Consider the following 17379-nt stretch of genomic DNA (forward strand, 5'->3'; position numbering starts at 1 on the left):
GAAGTGCTTGGCCTGTAGATATAAGGATCTAAGGCAGAAGTTCTTTACTGAGAGGGTGGTGAGGCACTGGAATGGGTTGCCCAGGGAGGTTGTGAATGCCCCATCCCTGGCGGTGTTCAAGTCCAGGTTGGACAGAGCCTTGGGTGCCATGGTTTAGTGTGAGGTGTCCCTGCCCATGGCAGGGGGGTTGGAACTGGATGATCTTAAGGTCCTTTCCAACCCAAACTATTCTATGATTCTCTATGGGAAGGAATGCATGCATTTGTTTGCTTTCTGCTTGAACTATGGCTCATCAGTCATGTTTTAAGAGGCATGTGGCTTTTCTGATATCTCTGTAACCCCATCAGGTAGATGCTGGAGCCTCCAATTAGTACAACGTGGCTGGGAGGTGACCCCTTGCTGCTTTCCTTGTGTCTCCTCTCTTTATTTTTCTGTTTCAAAGTAAAACCCAACCAGAATAACCCCAGATGTGGCTTTGCAGTGGTAAAATACCTGGGTCTGACGTATCTCTGCCTGCTCAGTTACCCAGGGCGGGGATGCTCCTTTCCCAAGGGTTTGGAAGCTCTTCCTGCTGCTCTGTGTTCGGTGGGATCACTCTTATCCCAGCAGCCTCTGCCCTGTGGAACAGCAGTTTATTCCCTGCTCTCTCGATTGCCTGGACTTGAACCCCAACCCTTATGTGGGCTTCAGCACTAGGATGGGGTGCATGAGGAGGGGTTTATCTATCCTGGTAACAGGTTACCAGCACAGCACAGCTACCTTTTTGCTGCAGGAGCCTCTTGCATCCTTCTGTCTCGGCTTTTCCGACTTGTGCTCCCAAGGCTTGGTTTGGACGTGCTTCTCTGGGCCCTTATTCCTCACATTCCCCTTGATTTTAAGAGGGAATCCTCTTCATCCACCCTTTGTTCCAGCTCTGTTTGTATTTTTAGCTTTGTCCTCATGAAATTTTCAGGAATCTCTCCTACATTCACACATCTGTCACTGCACAAAGCAGAGTATCCCTTGATGCTCAGGGGAAACAAATTACATGTGTGCAACCTGTATTTCATCACAAGCACCACAGCCGTGTGCTCAAGCACGAAGTTCCCGAAGAGGTTTCCATGCAGAGTCATTCCTGAGAGGTGTTTGCTGGGAGCTATTTGGGGATTTCTTGGAAATTTCACTTAGAGTGTAGGTTTCACCACTGAAATGAGTACTCATAGAACCATAGAACGGTTTGGGTTGGGAAGGACCTTCACATCATCCAGTTCCAACCCTCTAACACCTTCTGCTAGACCATGTACTTCCGAGTGTCTCCAGGGAATCTCTCAAGGCATCCTGGTGCCCATCAAAAGAAAAGTTCCTTCCCTGTGCTCCAGCATCCCTGCCCCTGCCTTTTGCTGCTGTGAGCTGTGGATGCCTGTGTGGGGTACGGAGCGCTTCAAGAGCCCCCCTCCAGGCAGGGCTGGTCCAGGCTGGGGCTGGTTGGAGCTGAAGAGCTGCGGGAGCAGTGTTTCTTGTCTCCTTCCTTCTGGCTTGCAGCAGCTTGTGGTGCTGGGCTCTGCTGTCTGCATTAACAAAGGTTTTGTGCATGGGATGTAAATAATACATGGGTGAAGCACAGTGTGACTAATTGCTCAGCAGTCGGACTGTTACCTAGGATGTGACTGTGGTTTTGGGGTGTTTGGAGTGGGTATGATGAGATGTAGAATACAGGGGTTTTATTAGAAACCTCAGGGATTGCGTTTCAAAGTAACAGGGCACTAAATAAGCTGAGCAATTAAAAAGGAATGGCTTTGGAGCTTGGCGTTTTGAAAGGCACAGCTAATGAGGAGAAGATGCTTCCCTGACAGGAGCATAATGGTTTGGCTTTGGTGAGCAGCACTGCCTTTGGAGCCTAACTCCCATGGGAGCGAGAGTGGTGGGCATGGAGCTGGGAAGAGGAGGAGCCCCCTCTCATTTAAAGGCTGGACTGAGACCTTTGCTCTCTTGGTCTAATGGAGCAAAGGTACAAAGTGCAAACCTTGATGGCTTAAAATGTAGAAGAGAATAACTGAATTGTTCTAATTTTTATTACTAACAATTTGAAGTGAATCTCATAAGCTCCCGAGCTTATGAGTCCATAACTTTAATAGTGACAATATTGTAAAAGTAATTCCAAAAGCTCTGTCATAGTTGGGGCAAAAAAGAAGCATTTCCTAAGCTCTAAACCCAAATGTGCTCAGAGCAAAACCCTGTAAGAACAGCAGTGGCACCAGCTGATGGGGTTTGTAATCCTCAGACAACAGTAATTATGCTGTTTAGAAGAGCTTTTGTGCCCTGATAATGTTGTTGAAGTCTTGCAGTATCGTGTAAATCATAACAGAGCAAATCTGGAGTCTGCTTTTCTTGCTGCCAAGGGAAAACCTTTTGGATTTCGTTCCTTTTGTTCTCAATATATGGCAAACTTTCCCAAGATTGGAGATGAATATTACCTGCTGTTTGAGCAACAACCCGCGGTTCCTCTCAGCAGCAGTGCCTGTGGCAGCCAGCCCCTTCCTGCAAACACTTGTCTCTTGGTGAGCCCTTTTGTGTCTTGCAGGAGCAGGGGCTGCTGTGATGAGTCTGAAGCTGTCTGACTCATTGAGCTATTAAAGAAGTGTTTCCTCTTCAGAGCTCACTCACAGGTGGATGCTGATGGCTCCTTAGCTGGTTCCAAGTGATGCTGCAGCAATTGCCGTGTCAGAAAAAGCTTTTTACAGAACCTCAAACTTGTAGCGTTTCCTTTAGGACCGTTTGAATTCCCATCTGGGAACGCTGGTGGTTTCTTTTCTGAGGGGCTGAGCATGGTTTGAGGCCTGTGGCACTTGTACAGATGTAGAAAGCCTGAAGGGGATGCAGCAGTTGTGTTAGGACCAGATTAACTGAGGAGTTCTCCACTGCCCTGCCTGCAGACCCATGTTGTTGCCTCAGGATGGAAATAATTCCCATGGGCTGAGGGATTCCAGTGCCTGGTTCTTTGCTGATGTGATTTGTGTCCTAAGGAGTGAAGGGAGAGGGGTTTGCATCAATAGGTCATTGCAGGAGGTTTTGCCATTGGCAGGGAAGTGCCAGAGAGCAGGAATTGCTCACAGGAGAGGTCTGACCATGCCAGAGGCTCTCCAGCTCCTGTGCTTATTGCTATGCCTTGCACAGAGAGTTTGGTGCCAGGTCCTGTAAGTAGGGACCCTCCAGGGAAGAAGTCTGGGGATCAGACCAGGGACACGAGGAGAGGGGCTGCAGCAAATGCACTGAGCTGGTTCACTTGCAGCCCTGGAGCAGTTGCATCCATAGATGAGATTTACTGGGGCAGAAGGGGCACATTCACGCCTAAAAGGCGTTTAAAGTGTGTTTTGTTGTGTAGAGCTCCTGAGGTTTGAAACTGGTCCCAAGTGCAGCACTGGGCAGTGCTGTGTATAATGTTGCACAAGGGGCGCATCGGAGCAGCAGCATGCAGGGAAAGGTGCAGTGAATCACAAAACGCATCATGTGCGGAGGGTGGAATTCAGCTGGATGCCAGGGATCCATGCTGAGTGCAAGGGAGAGCTGCTGCATGGAAATCAGCTTTTTGTTTTACAGTTTGGGATAGTTTGGGAGCGTTTGCCACTCTGCCGTAAGGTCCTGGAGGAGATAGCCTTGAAGCTTTTACAGGGAGGTAGCAACATAATGGTGATGCTGTAAACTTGTCTGTGATGATCTGCTGGGCCGGCATCCAAAAGATAAAACTGAGCCTTGTCTTTACTAATGGAATAACAAACATGTTGTAGTTCCTCCACTTTGAAAGCTTATCTTTATGTGGTCAAGATAAGGCTTTAAATGTGGGGAGATGACTGCCTGGCCTTAGAAAACCATCTTTTGCAAAGGGGCAGAAAGAACAGAAAGGTTTGTATTGGAAAGGACCTCAAAGCTCCTCCAGTTCCAACCCCCTGCCATGGGCAGGGACACCTTCCACTAGAGCAGCTTGCTCCAAGCCCCTGTGTCCAACCTAGCCTTGAACACTTCACTTGATCACTTGAATGCAGTGATTTCCTTTTCCTGCCGGTGATCCGCACTCAGGGCACTGCTCTGCCTGCTTCCAGATGAAACAGGGGAGACTGAGATGAGCTCTTAGGCAGAAGCTCTTCCCTGTGAGGGTGCTGAGGCGCTGGCCCAGGGTGCCCAGAGAAGCTGTGGCTGCCCCATCCCTGGCAGTGTTCAAGGCCAGGTTGGACACAGGGGCTTGGAGCAAGCTGCTCCAGTGGAAGGGGTCCCTGCCCGTGGCAGGGGTTGGAGCTGGAGGAGCTTTGATCATCCACTGGATGATCTCTGTTATCACTGCTATGAAAGTATTTACTGTGTTTCATCTAGACCTGAGAACCAGATGCTCTTAAATTGCAGCTTTTGAAATGATCCTTGAAATGAAAAGAAAAAATTAATAATAGAACAAAGAAAATCTTCAATTGTCCTCCAGAAACAGGAGTTTCAGTAATGCTATGTTAGGAGAAGGGCAGGATTTTACCAGCAGCAAATCCAGGCTGTGGGATGCTGTGGGGGATCAGAAGCCAGTGGTGCTTTATAACAGGGCGTTCCCTCCATCTCCACACAAGACTTACTCATGGGAGCACAGGGGACGGACCCACACAGTTTCCTCCTCTTTGAAGCACTCAGGGTCTGGTCATGGTTCACTCCTGCTGCTGGAGCTTGAATGTTCTTGCAGCCAGCCCTTTGCAGGCAGTATTTCAGACGCAGCAGCCACGGGGCTGTTGGGTGCGAGAGGGTTTGGATGTACAAGATTCTCCTTTTATTTCCTGAGTTTTATTACTTCTTGCATGTATTAATAGGGCAGCAGGAGGCTTCATGTGCTTTTATGGTGCCTGTTGCACTCTCTAATGGGTATATGCCAAAGCTCCAAGGCACATAAAATAGACACACTTAGCCAGTTATTATGATAGAAACGATGTGCATGCCATGACCTCGGAAGCAGTGGGACTCTGTGTGCACGCTCCTGGGCTACGCCACTGTTCTCGGCTCCTTTCTGAAGCGTTCCTCGCTGCAGGAGGTTTACACAGGAGCTTGGACTGGTTTTCTAATCAGCAAAGAGTCTCTTGGCTCTGAGGGGAGCTTGCAGAGCACAGAGGAGCGAGGGAAGGGAAGAGGATGGCATTTTCTAAGGGAACTAAGAGAGAGGAGGTTAAAGGCGAACGGTGAAGCACAGCATGACAATTCTGGCACCAGCCGCAGGGCTGGCAGGAAAACACTGGTCCAAAAAGTTCTTTGTGCGCTTTGAGGTGAAAGCTCTTCTGGGGCTCTTGAGGATAAAGAAGGGAAAAGTTTCGTTATCCATGTGCCCTATTTAAAGAGACTTTTTTGTTGTTTTAAAACTTTTAATAGCAGTGCAACCAGAACTTGCTGTGCTGCACATCGTGTGTGTCAGTGCTCTGTAGGGAGTGAGGAGTGAGGTGTCTGCTGCGCTGCTCAGGCAGGCGTGGAGGGAGGGCTCTGTCCTTGCTCTGCTGCATCCCTCAGTCTGTGCTGGTGGGAAGGACTGCTCCATCTGGGAATGCAGATGGTTGCTCTGGGCCAGTCCTGGTGGGGGTGTTGGGTGCTGTGGACAAAATGCTTCAGTGGCACGCTTGGGAGATATACAGGCACCAGATGGGATGGAGACTGTTGGCAAAAGTATAGCTGTGCTTTGATCCCTGCTTCATAGAAGCATGGAATGGTTTAGGTTGGAAAGGACCTTAAGATCATCCAGTTCCAACCCCCTGCCAGGGGAGGGGATGCCTCACACTAGCCCATGTTGCCCAAGGCTCTGTCCAACCTGGCCTTGAATGCTGCCAGGGATGGAGCATTTACCACTTCTCTTGGCAATCTGTTCTATTGCCTCACCACTTACACCACAGCTTTCTGCATGCTGGTGTGGGGCTGCAAACGGCTTGAGTCTCTGTCCCTCCTGCACAGAATGCACCAGAAAGCAAAAGTTGGAAGTCCTGGAGATGTGATGGTTTCAAAAGCGCTTGAGGAACGTGAGGGGTCCTGCAGGGCGAGCAGCAAGGCCTGATGTTGCTCAGATTGGTGTTAATGCTGAGCCCCTGTGGAGATGCTCAGCTGCATCCCCAATGTAACAAATGAGAAAGATAACACTGAGGGGGTTAAAAATTAAGCGTTCCCTTGACATATTGACCATGAATATTGACCATGATGATCTTCATGCAAATTGAGCCTGGATGTGTGTTTCCAGAGTGACGCAGTTGGGAGCGGTTGCATGGCTGGGTGTCAGTGACCTGTCAGCTCAGAGGCTCTTCATTGTTCTTAGCATATTACGAACAGTATCCTGGAAAGGGGAACACAGGCTGGTAGAGAGAAAGCCTTAGGTTTGCCCTGGTGGCTTCCTCAGACTGGGGTGTCTGTCGATAGGCTCGCAGAGTCCCAGCCTGGTTTGGGTTGGAAGGGACCTTAAAGCTCCTCCAGCTCCAACCCCTGCCATGGGCAGGGACACCTTCCACTGGAGCAGCTTGCTCCAAGCCCCTGTGTCCAACCTGGCCTTGAACACTGCCAGGGATGGGGCAGCCACAGCTTCTCTGGGCACCCTGTGCCAGCGCCTCAGCACCCTCCCAGGGAAGAGCTTCTGCCTAAGAGCTCATCTCAGTCTCCCCTCGGGCAGGTTCAAGCCATTCCCCTTGGCCTGTCCCTACAGGCCCTTGTCCAAAGCCCCTCTCCAGGTTTCCTATAGCTCCTTTAGGTACTGGAAGGCTGTTATAAGATGGTTATAAGGTCTCCCTTGAGATGTTGTCTTTACATATATGGGTATTGATATTTTGGAAGCCTGGTGAGGAGGGCTGTAATGAAGGGAATAACTGCTGCTGCTGGAGGCATTCCTGTTTGCTCCGTGCAGGAGAAATGGGCAGAACGTCCTCAAGTCTTTGAAGGTGGAGAGGGGGAAATGCAGCCTGGCTTTTCCCAGCAAACTGATGGTCCCTAAGCTTCATGGGGCAGTGTGGCACAACCTGCTGTGTGAGAGTGGCCCTGGCTGGGCACTCATGCTGCATCTCTGATCCTCAGCATCACTTTGGACCACAGAGCAGCACATGTCCAGGGCAGATGCAACTTTGGATGTGTAGCTGAAGTGAGCCTACTGCATTCAGGAAGGCTATAGCACTGCAGGGGCTTTTCAAATGCCTTTGAGGACACTTCGTGCACGGCTGGTGCTGGGGGTAGAGTCCAAATATCCCGGGTGCGATTACACTCCTATAAATATTTTCCTTTTCATAATGGAATGTCAGCATTTACTGTTTCCTGATTTTAAACACTGTACACTTTGTGAGCCATTTATCTGTGTCTAAAATTAAGTCTGGAGATAGGATTCCTGTTAATATCAAATCAATGTGTAAGGGGGGGAGAAAGAAATTGCAGTCTAGCCCTTTTGTGGGATCAATATTTCCTTTAAAAGCTGAAATGCTGACTGGATCAGAGAGTTTTGCCATTTGAAACGGAGCTGGTGTTAAAGAACACAGGGGTTTCCCCTGAAGATGGGTTTGCAGCAGGCGCGGCTGCCAGCAAGTGTGTGACCCAAGTTGGGCAGGATGGGATCACTTTGCAGCAGCAATCCCTGTGACTGAGCTCATCTCTTCATAGCTCTTTCCTTTTCTGTTGTGTTTTGCAGAAGCCTTTGAGATTGTAGTGCGACACGCAAGAAACTTCACCAACAGCATGTTTCGGAGCCACTACCAGAGCATGGGGCCCAGAGCGCTGAAGTTTGTTGGAGAACTTTTTACTGATGTCTCTCTGTACATCCTGGGCTCTGACCTCAGTGTCAATGACATGATCAATGAGTTCTTTGACAGTTTATTTCCTCTGGTTTACTCTCACTTGCTGAATCCCGGCTTCCCCGAGCCCTCCGTGGAGATGGCTGAATGCCTGCGGGCAGCCAGGAGAGACCTCAAAGTCTTTGGGAACTACCCGAAGATGATGATGACGCAGGTGTCCAAGTCGCTGCAGGCCACCCGAGTCTTTCTGCAGGCTCTCAACCTGGGGATTGAGGTGATCAACACCACTGACCACCTAAAGTTCAGCAAGGACTGTGGCCGAGCCCTGCTGAAGATGTGGTACTGCTCACACTGCCAGGGGCTGCTCCTGGCCAAGCCCTGTGCCAGCTACTGTGCCGTGGTGATGCAAGGGTGCTTGGCGGGTGTCATAGAGATCGATAACCACTGGAGAGAGTACATCAGGGCTCTGGAGGGGCTGACCAAAGGCATGCATGGCATCTATGACATGGAGCATGTCCTCCTGAACCTGTTCTCCTTAGTACGGGATGCAATCATCTATGTGCAGAAGAACGAAGGAAAGCTCTCCACAACTGTGAGTAGTTCCATGAGCTTGCTGCCATGACAGGGCTGTTTTGTACCACAAACTCTACATGTTGAAACCAACCTCCCCCTTTCCTCCAGGCAACAAACTCTAAATGCTCCTATTACCAGCTCCTCTCTCCTTCCCCACCCCTCAAAAACTTCTGGTAGTATTTGAAACTGGGGTTTGTGGGGCCTGGGGCGGTCAGAGGAGAAGGACCATGGAAGTATCAGCTTATGGATTTTGTGTTGTGTGCCATTTAGCCAGCAGCACTCTCCTGTGCCATCTTATGTGCCACCTCTGCTTGGTGATGGCCTGAGACATACCAGTGCAGTGTGCAGACAGGACTCACGGGCAGCCCATGAGGCTCCGGGATACAGAGCAGGACACTGCTTTCAGCCTGCATGCCTCAGCCCCTTCCTGCAGGAAACCCCTGTTTCACAGCAGCCTGCCAAGCATCTCTCATGTCCCCAGGACCAGCTGATAGGGTCCAAGAGTGGTGGCTCTGCTAGGCTCAACTTCTGCTGCCATGGAGCCAGGGCAGGATCTTCTCCCATCAGTCAGAACCTGCCAACCCTCTGTGGAACAGCAGAGGGGCAGAGATGTAACTGTAGGTTTAGCTTGAGGTCAGGTGAGATGGAGAAGTCATGTTAAAGGTGTGATAATGGCATATGCAAGAGGGAGCACTCAGCTCAGCTCTAAGCCCAATTGGGACTTCCAAGGCAGTAAGAGATAAAACCTACTTCTGCTTGTAGTGCGAGCCTATTTGATCTCAAAGAGCAGCTGACATATTCAGCTGTGAGCGAAAGCATCCAGGATGCTATGCACCAGCAAACCTGCTCTGCTTTGTAGTTGCTAAGGCAGAGCAGAGCCCTTACACGCTGTATGGCAAGTTTTGCAAACACACTCATGTTCATTGTTCATGTTCATTACAGTCCTCAAAGGAGAAGTATTTGTCCTCCTTTTTATTGAAGATGTTAAAACTTAAACAGGGGAAGTTTAGATTGGATCTAAGGAAGAAATTCTTTACTGAGAGGGTGGTGAGGCACTGGAATGGGTTGCCCAAGGAAGTTGTGAATGCTCCATCCCTGGAGGTGTTCAAGGCCAGGTTGGACAGAGCCTTGGGTGGCATGGTTTAATGTGAGGTGTCGCTGCCCATGGCAGGGGGGTTGGAACTGGATGATCTTAAGGTCCTTTCCAACCCTAACTATTCTATGATTCTATGTATACAGTGAAGGAACATGGTTATCAGTTATATTATTGAATATTGAGACCTTGATCTGCCTACAGAGAAGGTGTTTGTGGGACAACAAGTAGCTGGAGTGCCTCTGAGGTCAACACAAGCCATGGCAGTAGAGCCATCATCTGCCCATCCTCTGCCAAAGCAGAACATTGACTTCCTTTAAAATAGGAAATTGCTGACGATTGCAAAACCACTCAGTGCTTTCATACTTACAGAGCTGTTTGAATTCATTACTGCCTTACAGAGGTAGGTACTCAGCTAAACATAACTCCTCTCAATTATTTAATACTTACTGATTCTTTTATTTGCTCTAAGGCAGTTTTTAGTTGTAGAAGTGTAGAGGAACAGAAAATCTAAGGCAGGCCAGCCAATTGTCTGGCAATTGGCACTGAAAGAGAATGGCCATTGGGTTTTTCAAGCTTACTTTTCAAACACCAGTGCTGCTCAGCCGAGGCTCTTCTGTCAAATCTGAGCCCAGAGCAACTTCTTCTACGAGTGAAGGACTGAGCTGTTCATAGAGAAGTATGACAGCATTGGCAGTGCTGACAGTTTGAGCTCCAGCCCTGCAGGTGCCTGATGCTGGTCTGCACCTGGGTCTGGAGTGAGCATCTCTGCCCGTGAGGGCTAGAATACAGGTTTACTCTTCAGCTGTGCTGGAATAGAAGTTTCTCTGTTAATCTTATCAGCACACATTGGGTTTTAAAGACTGTATCAGTGGCAAACAGTTGTATTTACTGTTATCCTGTAAATATGATTGGTTTTAGACATCATCATCAGATCAACGTGTAAAATGTCATGAGAGTTGTCTTTGAAAATGTGGGATTTTGCTCTTGTGCTGGATCCTCATATCAACCTCTGTTATTACTGACTATGGCCACCACTGCTTCTGTAGGCAAAGTTCAATGCACATGTATGTTATTAAGGCTAATGACAGGTTATTTAATTGTCTTTAAAATCCTCTGGAATTATGGAAAACTTCTCTTCCATGCCCATAGTGATTACAGCCTGAACAACAACACGACTGTCCTTGCCTGTCCTATGGGCTGCTTTGGTTTCTTGCAGCACTGGTGGCACTTCTGTGGCAGTAGTATTCCCTCCTGGTATTTCAGGTCCTTGGGTGCATTACCTGACCAAGCATCCTCCCTCCAAGTGACTGCTCCTCTGTCCCCCTGTCCTGCACCCCCAGCCTGGGTGCAGGTGTTTGCGTGGGGACATAGACCCCTTTTATAGCTTGCAGCAGACCTGGCTGCCAAGGGCAGGTGAGTTGAGCTGCAGAGGTGTTGCAGGGCCTCCAGGCAGGTGTCTGAGGAGCTCTGCAGTCCCCACAATGAGGAGTCAAAGTTGATCTGCTTTTGGATGCTGTGTGCCTCCAGGCATGCATCTCAATGTCAGCCTGTGCTGGTGCTGTGCTGCTCTGTACACAGCAATGTGGAAGAGTGAATTCACTAAGATGTCAGCAGGCAGTTCCCATCCCAAGCCCTGCTTTAACAGCTGATTTGTCAGGGATGGATGGGGTGTGTTAGAGCTTTATTATTTCTACACTTCGTTTGTTTAAAAACTTCCCCTCTAAAATGGGCTGTTAAAATACTGCACCAGGGAGGCTGAGTCTCAGGGCAGAGTGGGGAAATTTCTGTCTAGGGCTGTATCTCTGTTAATTTTCTTACCTGTTGTATTTTTTCTGGTTGAAAATGTGCCTGGTACATCTACCTCTTGTGGCTAGTTTAATCCTGAATGCAGAGGAGAGTGATTTCAGTCTGTTCATGCTCTCTAGCACTGACAATCAGAGGGATGCACTACACATAAACTTCATCAAATATTCAATCCCACCCCTCTTGAAGTTAATGCTTTGTCTGCTGTTGGAAGTGCAAGAGAGACAATAGATCTGGGTGTCTTACATAGCCAATAGTTGATCTCCTCTGGGGTTAGAATCACAGCATCCCAGATTGGTTTGTGTTGGAAGAGACCTCAAAGCTCCTCCAGCTCCAGCCCCTCTGCCACAGGCAGGTACCCCTTCCACTGGAGCAGCTTGCTCCAAGCCCCTGTGTCCAACCTGGCCTTGAACACTGCCAGGGATGGGGCAGCCACAGCTTCTCTGGGCACCCTGGGCCTCACCATCCTCTCCACTTGGCCACTGAGCTGTTGACCCCAGCTCTGGGTGCGATCATCATCAGTTCCTCATCCACTGAACGGGTTGAGCTGTCCCCGTTAAGCCAGCTCTATAGATGCGTTTGGAAAGGTTACAGAATTGAGGTGTGAAGGCTGTTGGATTATTTATCCAAGGAAGTATTTTTTTTCTCAATGCTCTTTTCCACCCCTGTAACCCATCAAGGTTTTGAGCCCATCCCAGCAGAGTGGGAACCATCAGCACCTCACAGCATAGTGAGACACGAACCAAGACAGGTGGGTGGCTTGTGGTGAGGCTGTACCATGTATTGCATGTGGAGAGGAGGATGCGCTGCAAGTGTGACTCATCAAAGAGAGGGATGGGGATGCTGGCTGCATTAACTTTTTTGTCCTGCATGCCCAGCCCTTTGGATGGAGGTGGCAGGATTTCTCCTGCCCTTTAGCTGTGGTGTGGTGTGTCTGCATCTGGACATGGAGCTAAAGTTACCTTGAATAGCAAGATTTTCTGCTTGGCAGGGCCTCTGCGTGTTAGTAGGGTCAGGCACAGGAGATGCTGTGGAGCTGATGTGTCTGGGAATCATACAATCATAGAATGATTTGGGTTGGAAGGGACCTTAAAGCTCATCCAGTTCCAACCCCTGCTATGGGCAGAGACACCTTCCACTGGAGCAGGTTGCTCCAAACCCTGTCCAACCTGGCCTTGAACGTGTGAATGCAGTGATTTCCCAGTCAGGGCACTGCTATGCCTGTTTCAAGCTGAAAAGGGAGATTGAGATGAGCTCTTAGGCATCACTTCTTCCCTGCGAGGGTGGTGAGGTGCTGACACAGGTTGTTGTAGCTCCCCAGAGAGAAGCTATTTGCTCTGTGGCAAACTAGTGTATAGGAATTTGCAGTACCAACAGATGCGCAAGGATGCAGATCAAGAATAGGTAAGTAAAAGGACTTTTAGCACCCACGGATGAAGATGTCACTGTCACCATAGTCACTCAGTGTGTTTGTGAGCACAGCCGTGCAAGGGTGATTTTGCCTGGGAGCTGCTTTTGGAGTTGGCTCACCTGAAGGCTGCTTTGCCTGGTGGGTTACAGCAGCGGGGAGCTCCAGTGAGCTTTTCCTACCTGCTAATGGATTTATTTCTGTGCTAGAGACTTGTGAGGAAAGCTTTGAAACTCCAGGGCTGTTCAGGAAGTCATTCCCTTTGAGACACCGAGGTTGTTTTCTCTATATTTTTGATACAGGTTGCTTTCTGTTGGCATCACTCCTGGGCTGGATGTACAGCCTCTGTATTCTCAGTTTCTTTATTGGCCAGGTTTAACCCTCAGGCTGTTCTCTATTGCTTGCTGGTAGCCAGCTCAATTTTTCACTTACAGCTGGGAAAACGGGAGGATTTGGTTTTCAGTAATCTCAGACCCACTCAAAGTTATCCCAAGGTGTGTTTAGCATCTACTTCTGTTAACCATTCTGTGAGAGGTGGTGGAACGTGCCTGAGAACGCAGAGGTTAAAGCAAGCCCCTCTTCCTGCTACAGGCAGGAAACAACCAACCTGCTCACCAAGGACAGTATCAGCAAGGTCATGAAAACACCTCAGTTGTATTATGATTAGTTTTCTGAAGAGGTTTCAGATAGTAATGATTTTCTTGTAGTTGGGAAGCACACGGCAAGGCTATGAGGTGTTGCTTTTCATATAGAAATCCCCATGTTGTTGAAAGAATAAGGCCATAAATTCTTCATGCCTGCAGTTTTGCAACCCAGTGTCAACTGTTTTTATCCGACATGATGCTGCTGGCCTTAAATCTTTGGTTTAATGTTGAATTACAGAGGAGCAAATTAAGGGTCTGCGTCTTGGTTTTGAAAGGGGCTTTTGGCATGGATGCTCTGGACCATCCCTTGCCTCTGGCACTGAATATCAACATGGGTTTTATTTGAAATAGCATTTGATTTTGCTTCTGTCTGTAAACTTTTATATTGTCCTCTTCTTCTTTGCTCTCCCTCTGTCACTTCAACTGGACGTGCTCTGTCCTCTAGCACCTTGTGCCATTGCAATGGAATTTGCAGTGATACTTTCTGTTTGTTAAATGAAAAGTAGAAGATAGCTGCTAACAGTTTCCCCTCCTCCCTGCACATACACACAGCAGCATGGGGGGTCATCCTTTGACAGTGCCTTTAATGCCCAAGCCAGCTTTGCACTGAAGCTCACACGAATCCTTTCATTGACTTCAGTCAGAGGCAGATCACTCAGCTGGTGACAACTTCATCCCTGCTGTGCAGCTTAGAAAGAGCTTCTGGGGCTACTGCATCTTCTGGGAGGGAATCTCATACATTGCCCGCTGAGCCTGGCTTTATTTCACTTCACATCATGCCTTGGTTTGCAGGTTGCACGTGGTGGGATGTCTTGCATCTTTTCTGAGCTGAAGTCAGAGCAAGCCCAAAGATCTCATGGAGATGTGATTAGTGGTTCTGTGTACCTGTCTGCATGTACTGTGCCTTGACCTCTGCCTAGTTTCAGTGGAGGAGCTGATTTGTTGTGCAGTGGGCTCCCAAGCATTTAAAAAGATGCTTGGTTCCAACATGCCCTGGCATTGTTAGGAAGAGCTGGTGGAGGAAGTGGTGCAGTATGGGGTCTTACCATTTGGAAATGAGGGCGCACAGCTTTGCAATAGTGAAACATCGAATCAACCCGGTTGGAAAAGCCCTTTCAGCTCCTCCAGTCCAACCCTTATCCCAGCCCTGCCAAGGCCACCACTAACCCATGGCACTGAGGCCTCATCTCCATGGTGTGTGAACACTTGCAGGGACGGTGACTCCAGCACTGACTTGGGCAGCCTGTTCCAGTGCCTGACTGCCTTATGCAGCTTCCTGCACTGCACAGAGCATCTTTTTTCCTTCCTCATTTCTCTTCTTTTTGCTGGCTCCCATTGCAGCTGGATTTGGCTGCTGGACATGCGATATTTAGGAGAGGAGAGAGCTGACGACCATGTCATCCAGTCCAGGCTGTGTGCATTGCAGGAGGGGCTGTACAGGGCTGTCTGTTCCTTGGGCACTGGGCTTTGAAACTTCAAACTGTCTCACTTAGTAATAAATTGTAATGATCAAGGACATAAGGTGAGGTCTTGAAACGAATCGGATTTAAGTGGAAAAGCCACGAGTTTCAGGCTGAACCAGAGATCATAGCATCGGAAAATTCCCTCTGGGTGTCTTGAGGCTTCTGCTGCTTCAGGAGCCATGGGAGACTTGCTGTTGCTTGGGAATGGGGCACAGCCCGTTTCTGGGGGGTGTTTGCAGCTGGAACTCCTTCACAGTTAAACCAGCCTCATGCTCAGGGTCCTTGCTGAGATCCAGATTTGGGTTACCTGAAAGATGCCACCAACTGATGCCGGAGAGAAACAGGAGGTTTTAGGTCAGGGCTGACCCTTCCGAGAAGCCTGCAGAGAAGCTACATCCGTGCCATGAACCGCCTTTCCTTTTACTTAGCTTGATCCAGATTGTCCCTGCGGACAAGCCATTGCCCTCCACACTTACTGGGGAATCAGGGAGCTGCCTCTGGGATTTGCTCTTAAACTGGCCACACATCTTTTCTTTCAGCAGAGCTAAAACCTCCAAGTAGCAGCCCCATGGACACGGCTTCCTCGGTCACTGTCCTGATTGCTGCAGCCTCTGCAACCTCGATTAACACAGATGTCTTATTAGCAAAATATATTCTGGCCCATTTCCTTTCCTGCAGATTTTTCTCCTTGCTAAGTCCAATATCCATCTCTTTATGCTTTTTAAGCTAAACCCTCTTTTGGCCTCATTATCCGTGACTGCAGTTTCCACTACGACCTCCATCCGGGGTCATTCGCCGGGCATCCTTCATCTTAACCACGCTGAGTTTACTCCCAGTGACAGTAACCCCCGTGAGTGTTGCTGCCTTAAAACTAGAACTAACTCTCCTATTAGCAATGCTGATGAATGAGCCAAGAACAAACCAGAAACTTCAAAGCAGCCCTCTGCAAAGCAGCAGTAGTGCCCAGAGCTGCCCAGGTGGAGCTGAGGCATCTTGTTTTGTGCTGGAGAGGATCAGTGGCTGGGTTGCAATGAGCGTTTTGCTTCATTCTGAATTCTCTGCCTGTGTGCTGTGAATTATATCATTTTTACATCTTATTGTAAAGTGGCTTCGAGGTATGAGGCGTGAAAGATGCACCCCTACAAATGCATTTAGCTGAAGGAAAAAGATTGCAATGAGCAATTGAGGCAGGTTTTCACAGCACCACAGAATCACTGGGGTTGGAAGGGGCACCTGGAGATCATCCAGTCCAATCCCATCCGCTGCAGTGATGCCCCCCTTGCTGCCAGCAGACCTCTCAAGCAGTCCTCTTGACCTCTCTGTGCTACTGAAGAATGAACCAGTGGCCTTTCCCATCCCTACCTCTTGTGTTGCTCCACTAATAACCCCCTGAGGGCTCAGCCCCTGCTCTTGGATGGTGAAGTTTGCTGCTAACTGCGTTATTCTGCCAAAGAGTCGTTGGAGTGGGAGCAGGCTGGCTGCAGGAAGCTGTGCTGATAGCCTACAGCTACTTTGGCAGAGTTATTTCTGTTTAGAAAGGAAAAAATGCGAAAAAGAAGGACTAAAAAAGAAGCAGCAAGCTGTGGCAGTGGGGATTCAGCTGTGCTTTGTGCAGAGGCATCTCTGAAACACAATCAATTTCCCCACCTCATTCTCTTTCCTCACCCTCAGCGGTGGTAGGGATGATGCTCTTAGCCACTGGCCTGGAGAATGTGAGGGAGCCTGCTGGTTACTGAGGGTAATTTGGGGGTGACCGATGTGCTGTGAGTGATGTCTTCCGAAAGCTTATTAACTCTTGGATTGCGCCTATTGATCTGTATCAGTGCGCAAATAAACTTCATGCTGCCACTCTCCAGAGCACCAGAGAGCAGGGATTTCTGTAGATACCTCAGCTGCCTGTGCTGGTATTTAAGTCAGAGCAGCTTCCAGGGTCTGAAGGGGGCTACAAGGATGCTTGAGAGGGACTCTTCATCAGGGACTGTAGTGACAGGACAAGGGGTGATGGGTTCCAACTGAAACAGGGGAAGTTCAGATTAGATACAAGGAAGAAGTTCTTTACTGTGAGGATGCTGAGGCGCTGGCCCAGGGTGCCCAGAGAAGCTGTGGCTGCCCCATCCCTGGCAGTGTTCAAGGCCAGGTTGGACACAGGGGCTTGGAGCAAGCTGCTCCAGTGGAAGGGGTCCCTGCCCGTGGCAGGGGGAGCTTTAAGGTCCCTTCCAACCCAAACCAGGCTGGGGTTCTATGATCCATCCTCTGTCTCTTCCCCAAGAGACAGCCCCAAAACCAGGGAGCGGAGGCTGGGATGGCTCTGACCAGCACCAGTAGCTCACAGGAGATGGGCGCAGAAGGGTTTGCCCAGAAGATGTTGACAAATGACCGGAATAGAGCCTTGCTTCATGCAGTTCCCATTGCTGGTCAGGAGCCAGACAGCACTTCAGTAGCACTTCCTACCTGAAGGTTTTGGTGCAAGGTCTTTCTCTCTTCAGGAAGCTGCAGCAATGTCCAACTTTCAGCTTGCAAGCTTAGTGGAAAGTCCAGAAGATGCACAAAAATACATATACAGATGCATTAAAAGCATTTAGTAATTTTTTTTGTTTTTCCTCTAATATAATGCTCCCTCCCCCCCCCCCCTTTGGAATTGTTGCATATT

At 49.1% G+C, this 17379-nt stretch overlaps 1 protein-coding gene across 1 annotated transcript in view; it reads left to right on the plus strand.

Annotated features, from left to right (window-relative positions):
* Positions 1 to 17379, plus strand: part of GPC3 (glypican 3) — a gene marked incomplete at both ends in the record, with an annotated part of 144239 nt that overhangs the window by 53003 nt on the left and 73857 nt on the right. Inside the window, one exon of the mRNA XM_080624486.1 lies at positions 7640 to 8334. Coding sequence (XP_080480612.1) covers positions 7640 to 8334 — 695 coding nt within the window. The remainder of the gene's footprint in view (positions 1 to 7639; positions 8335 to 17379) is intronic.

The sequence above is a fragment of the Psittacula echo genome (assembly GCF_963264785.1).
Source record: "Psittacula echo genome assembly, chromosome: 8".
In the NCBI taxonomy this organism is placed as follows: Eukaryota; Metazoa; Chordata; class Aves; order Psittaciformes; family Psittacidae; genus Psittacula; species Psittacula echo.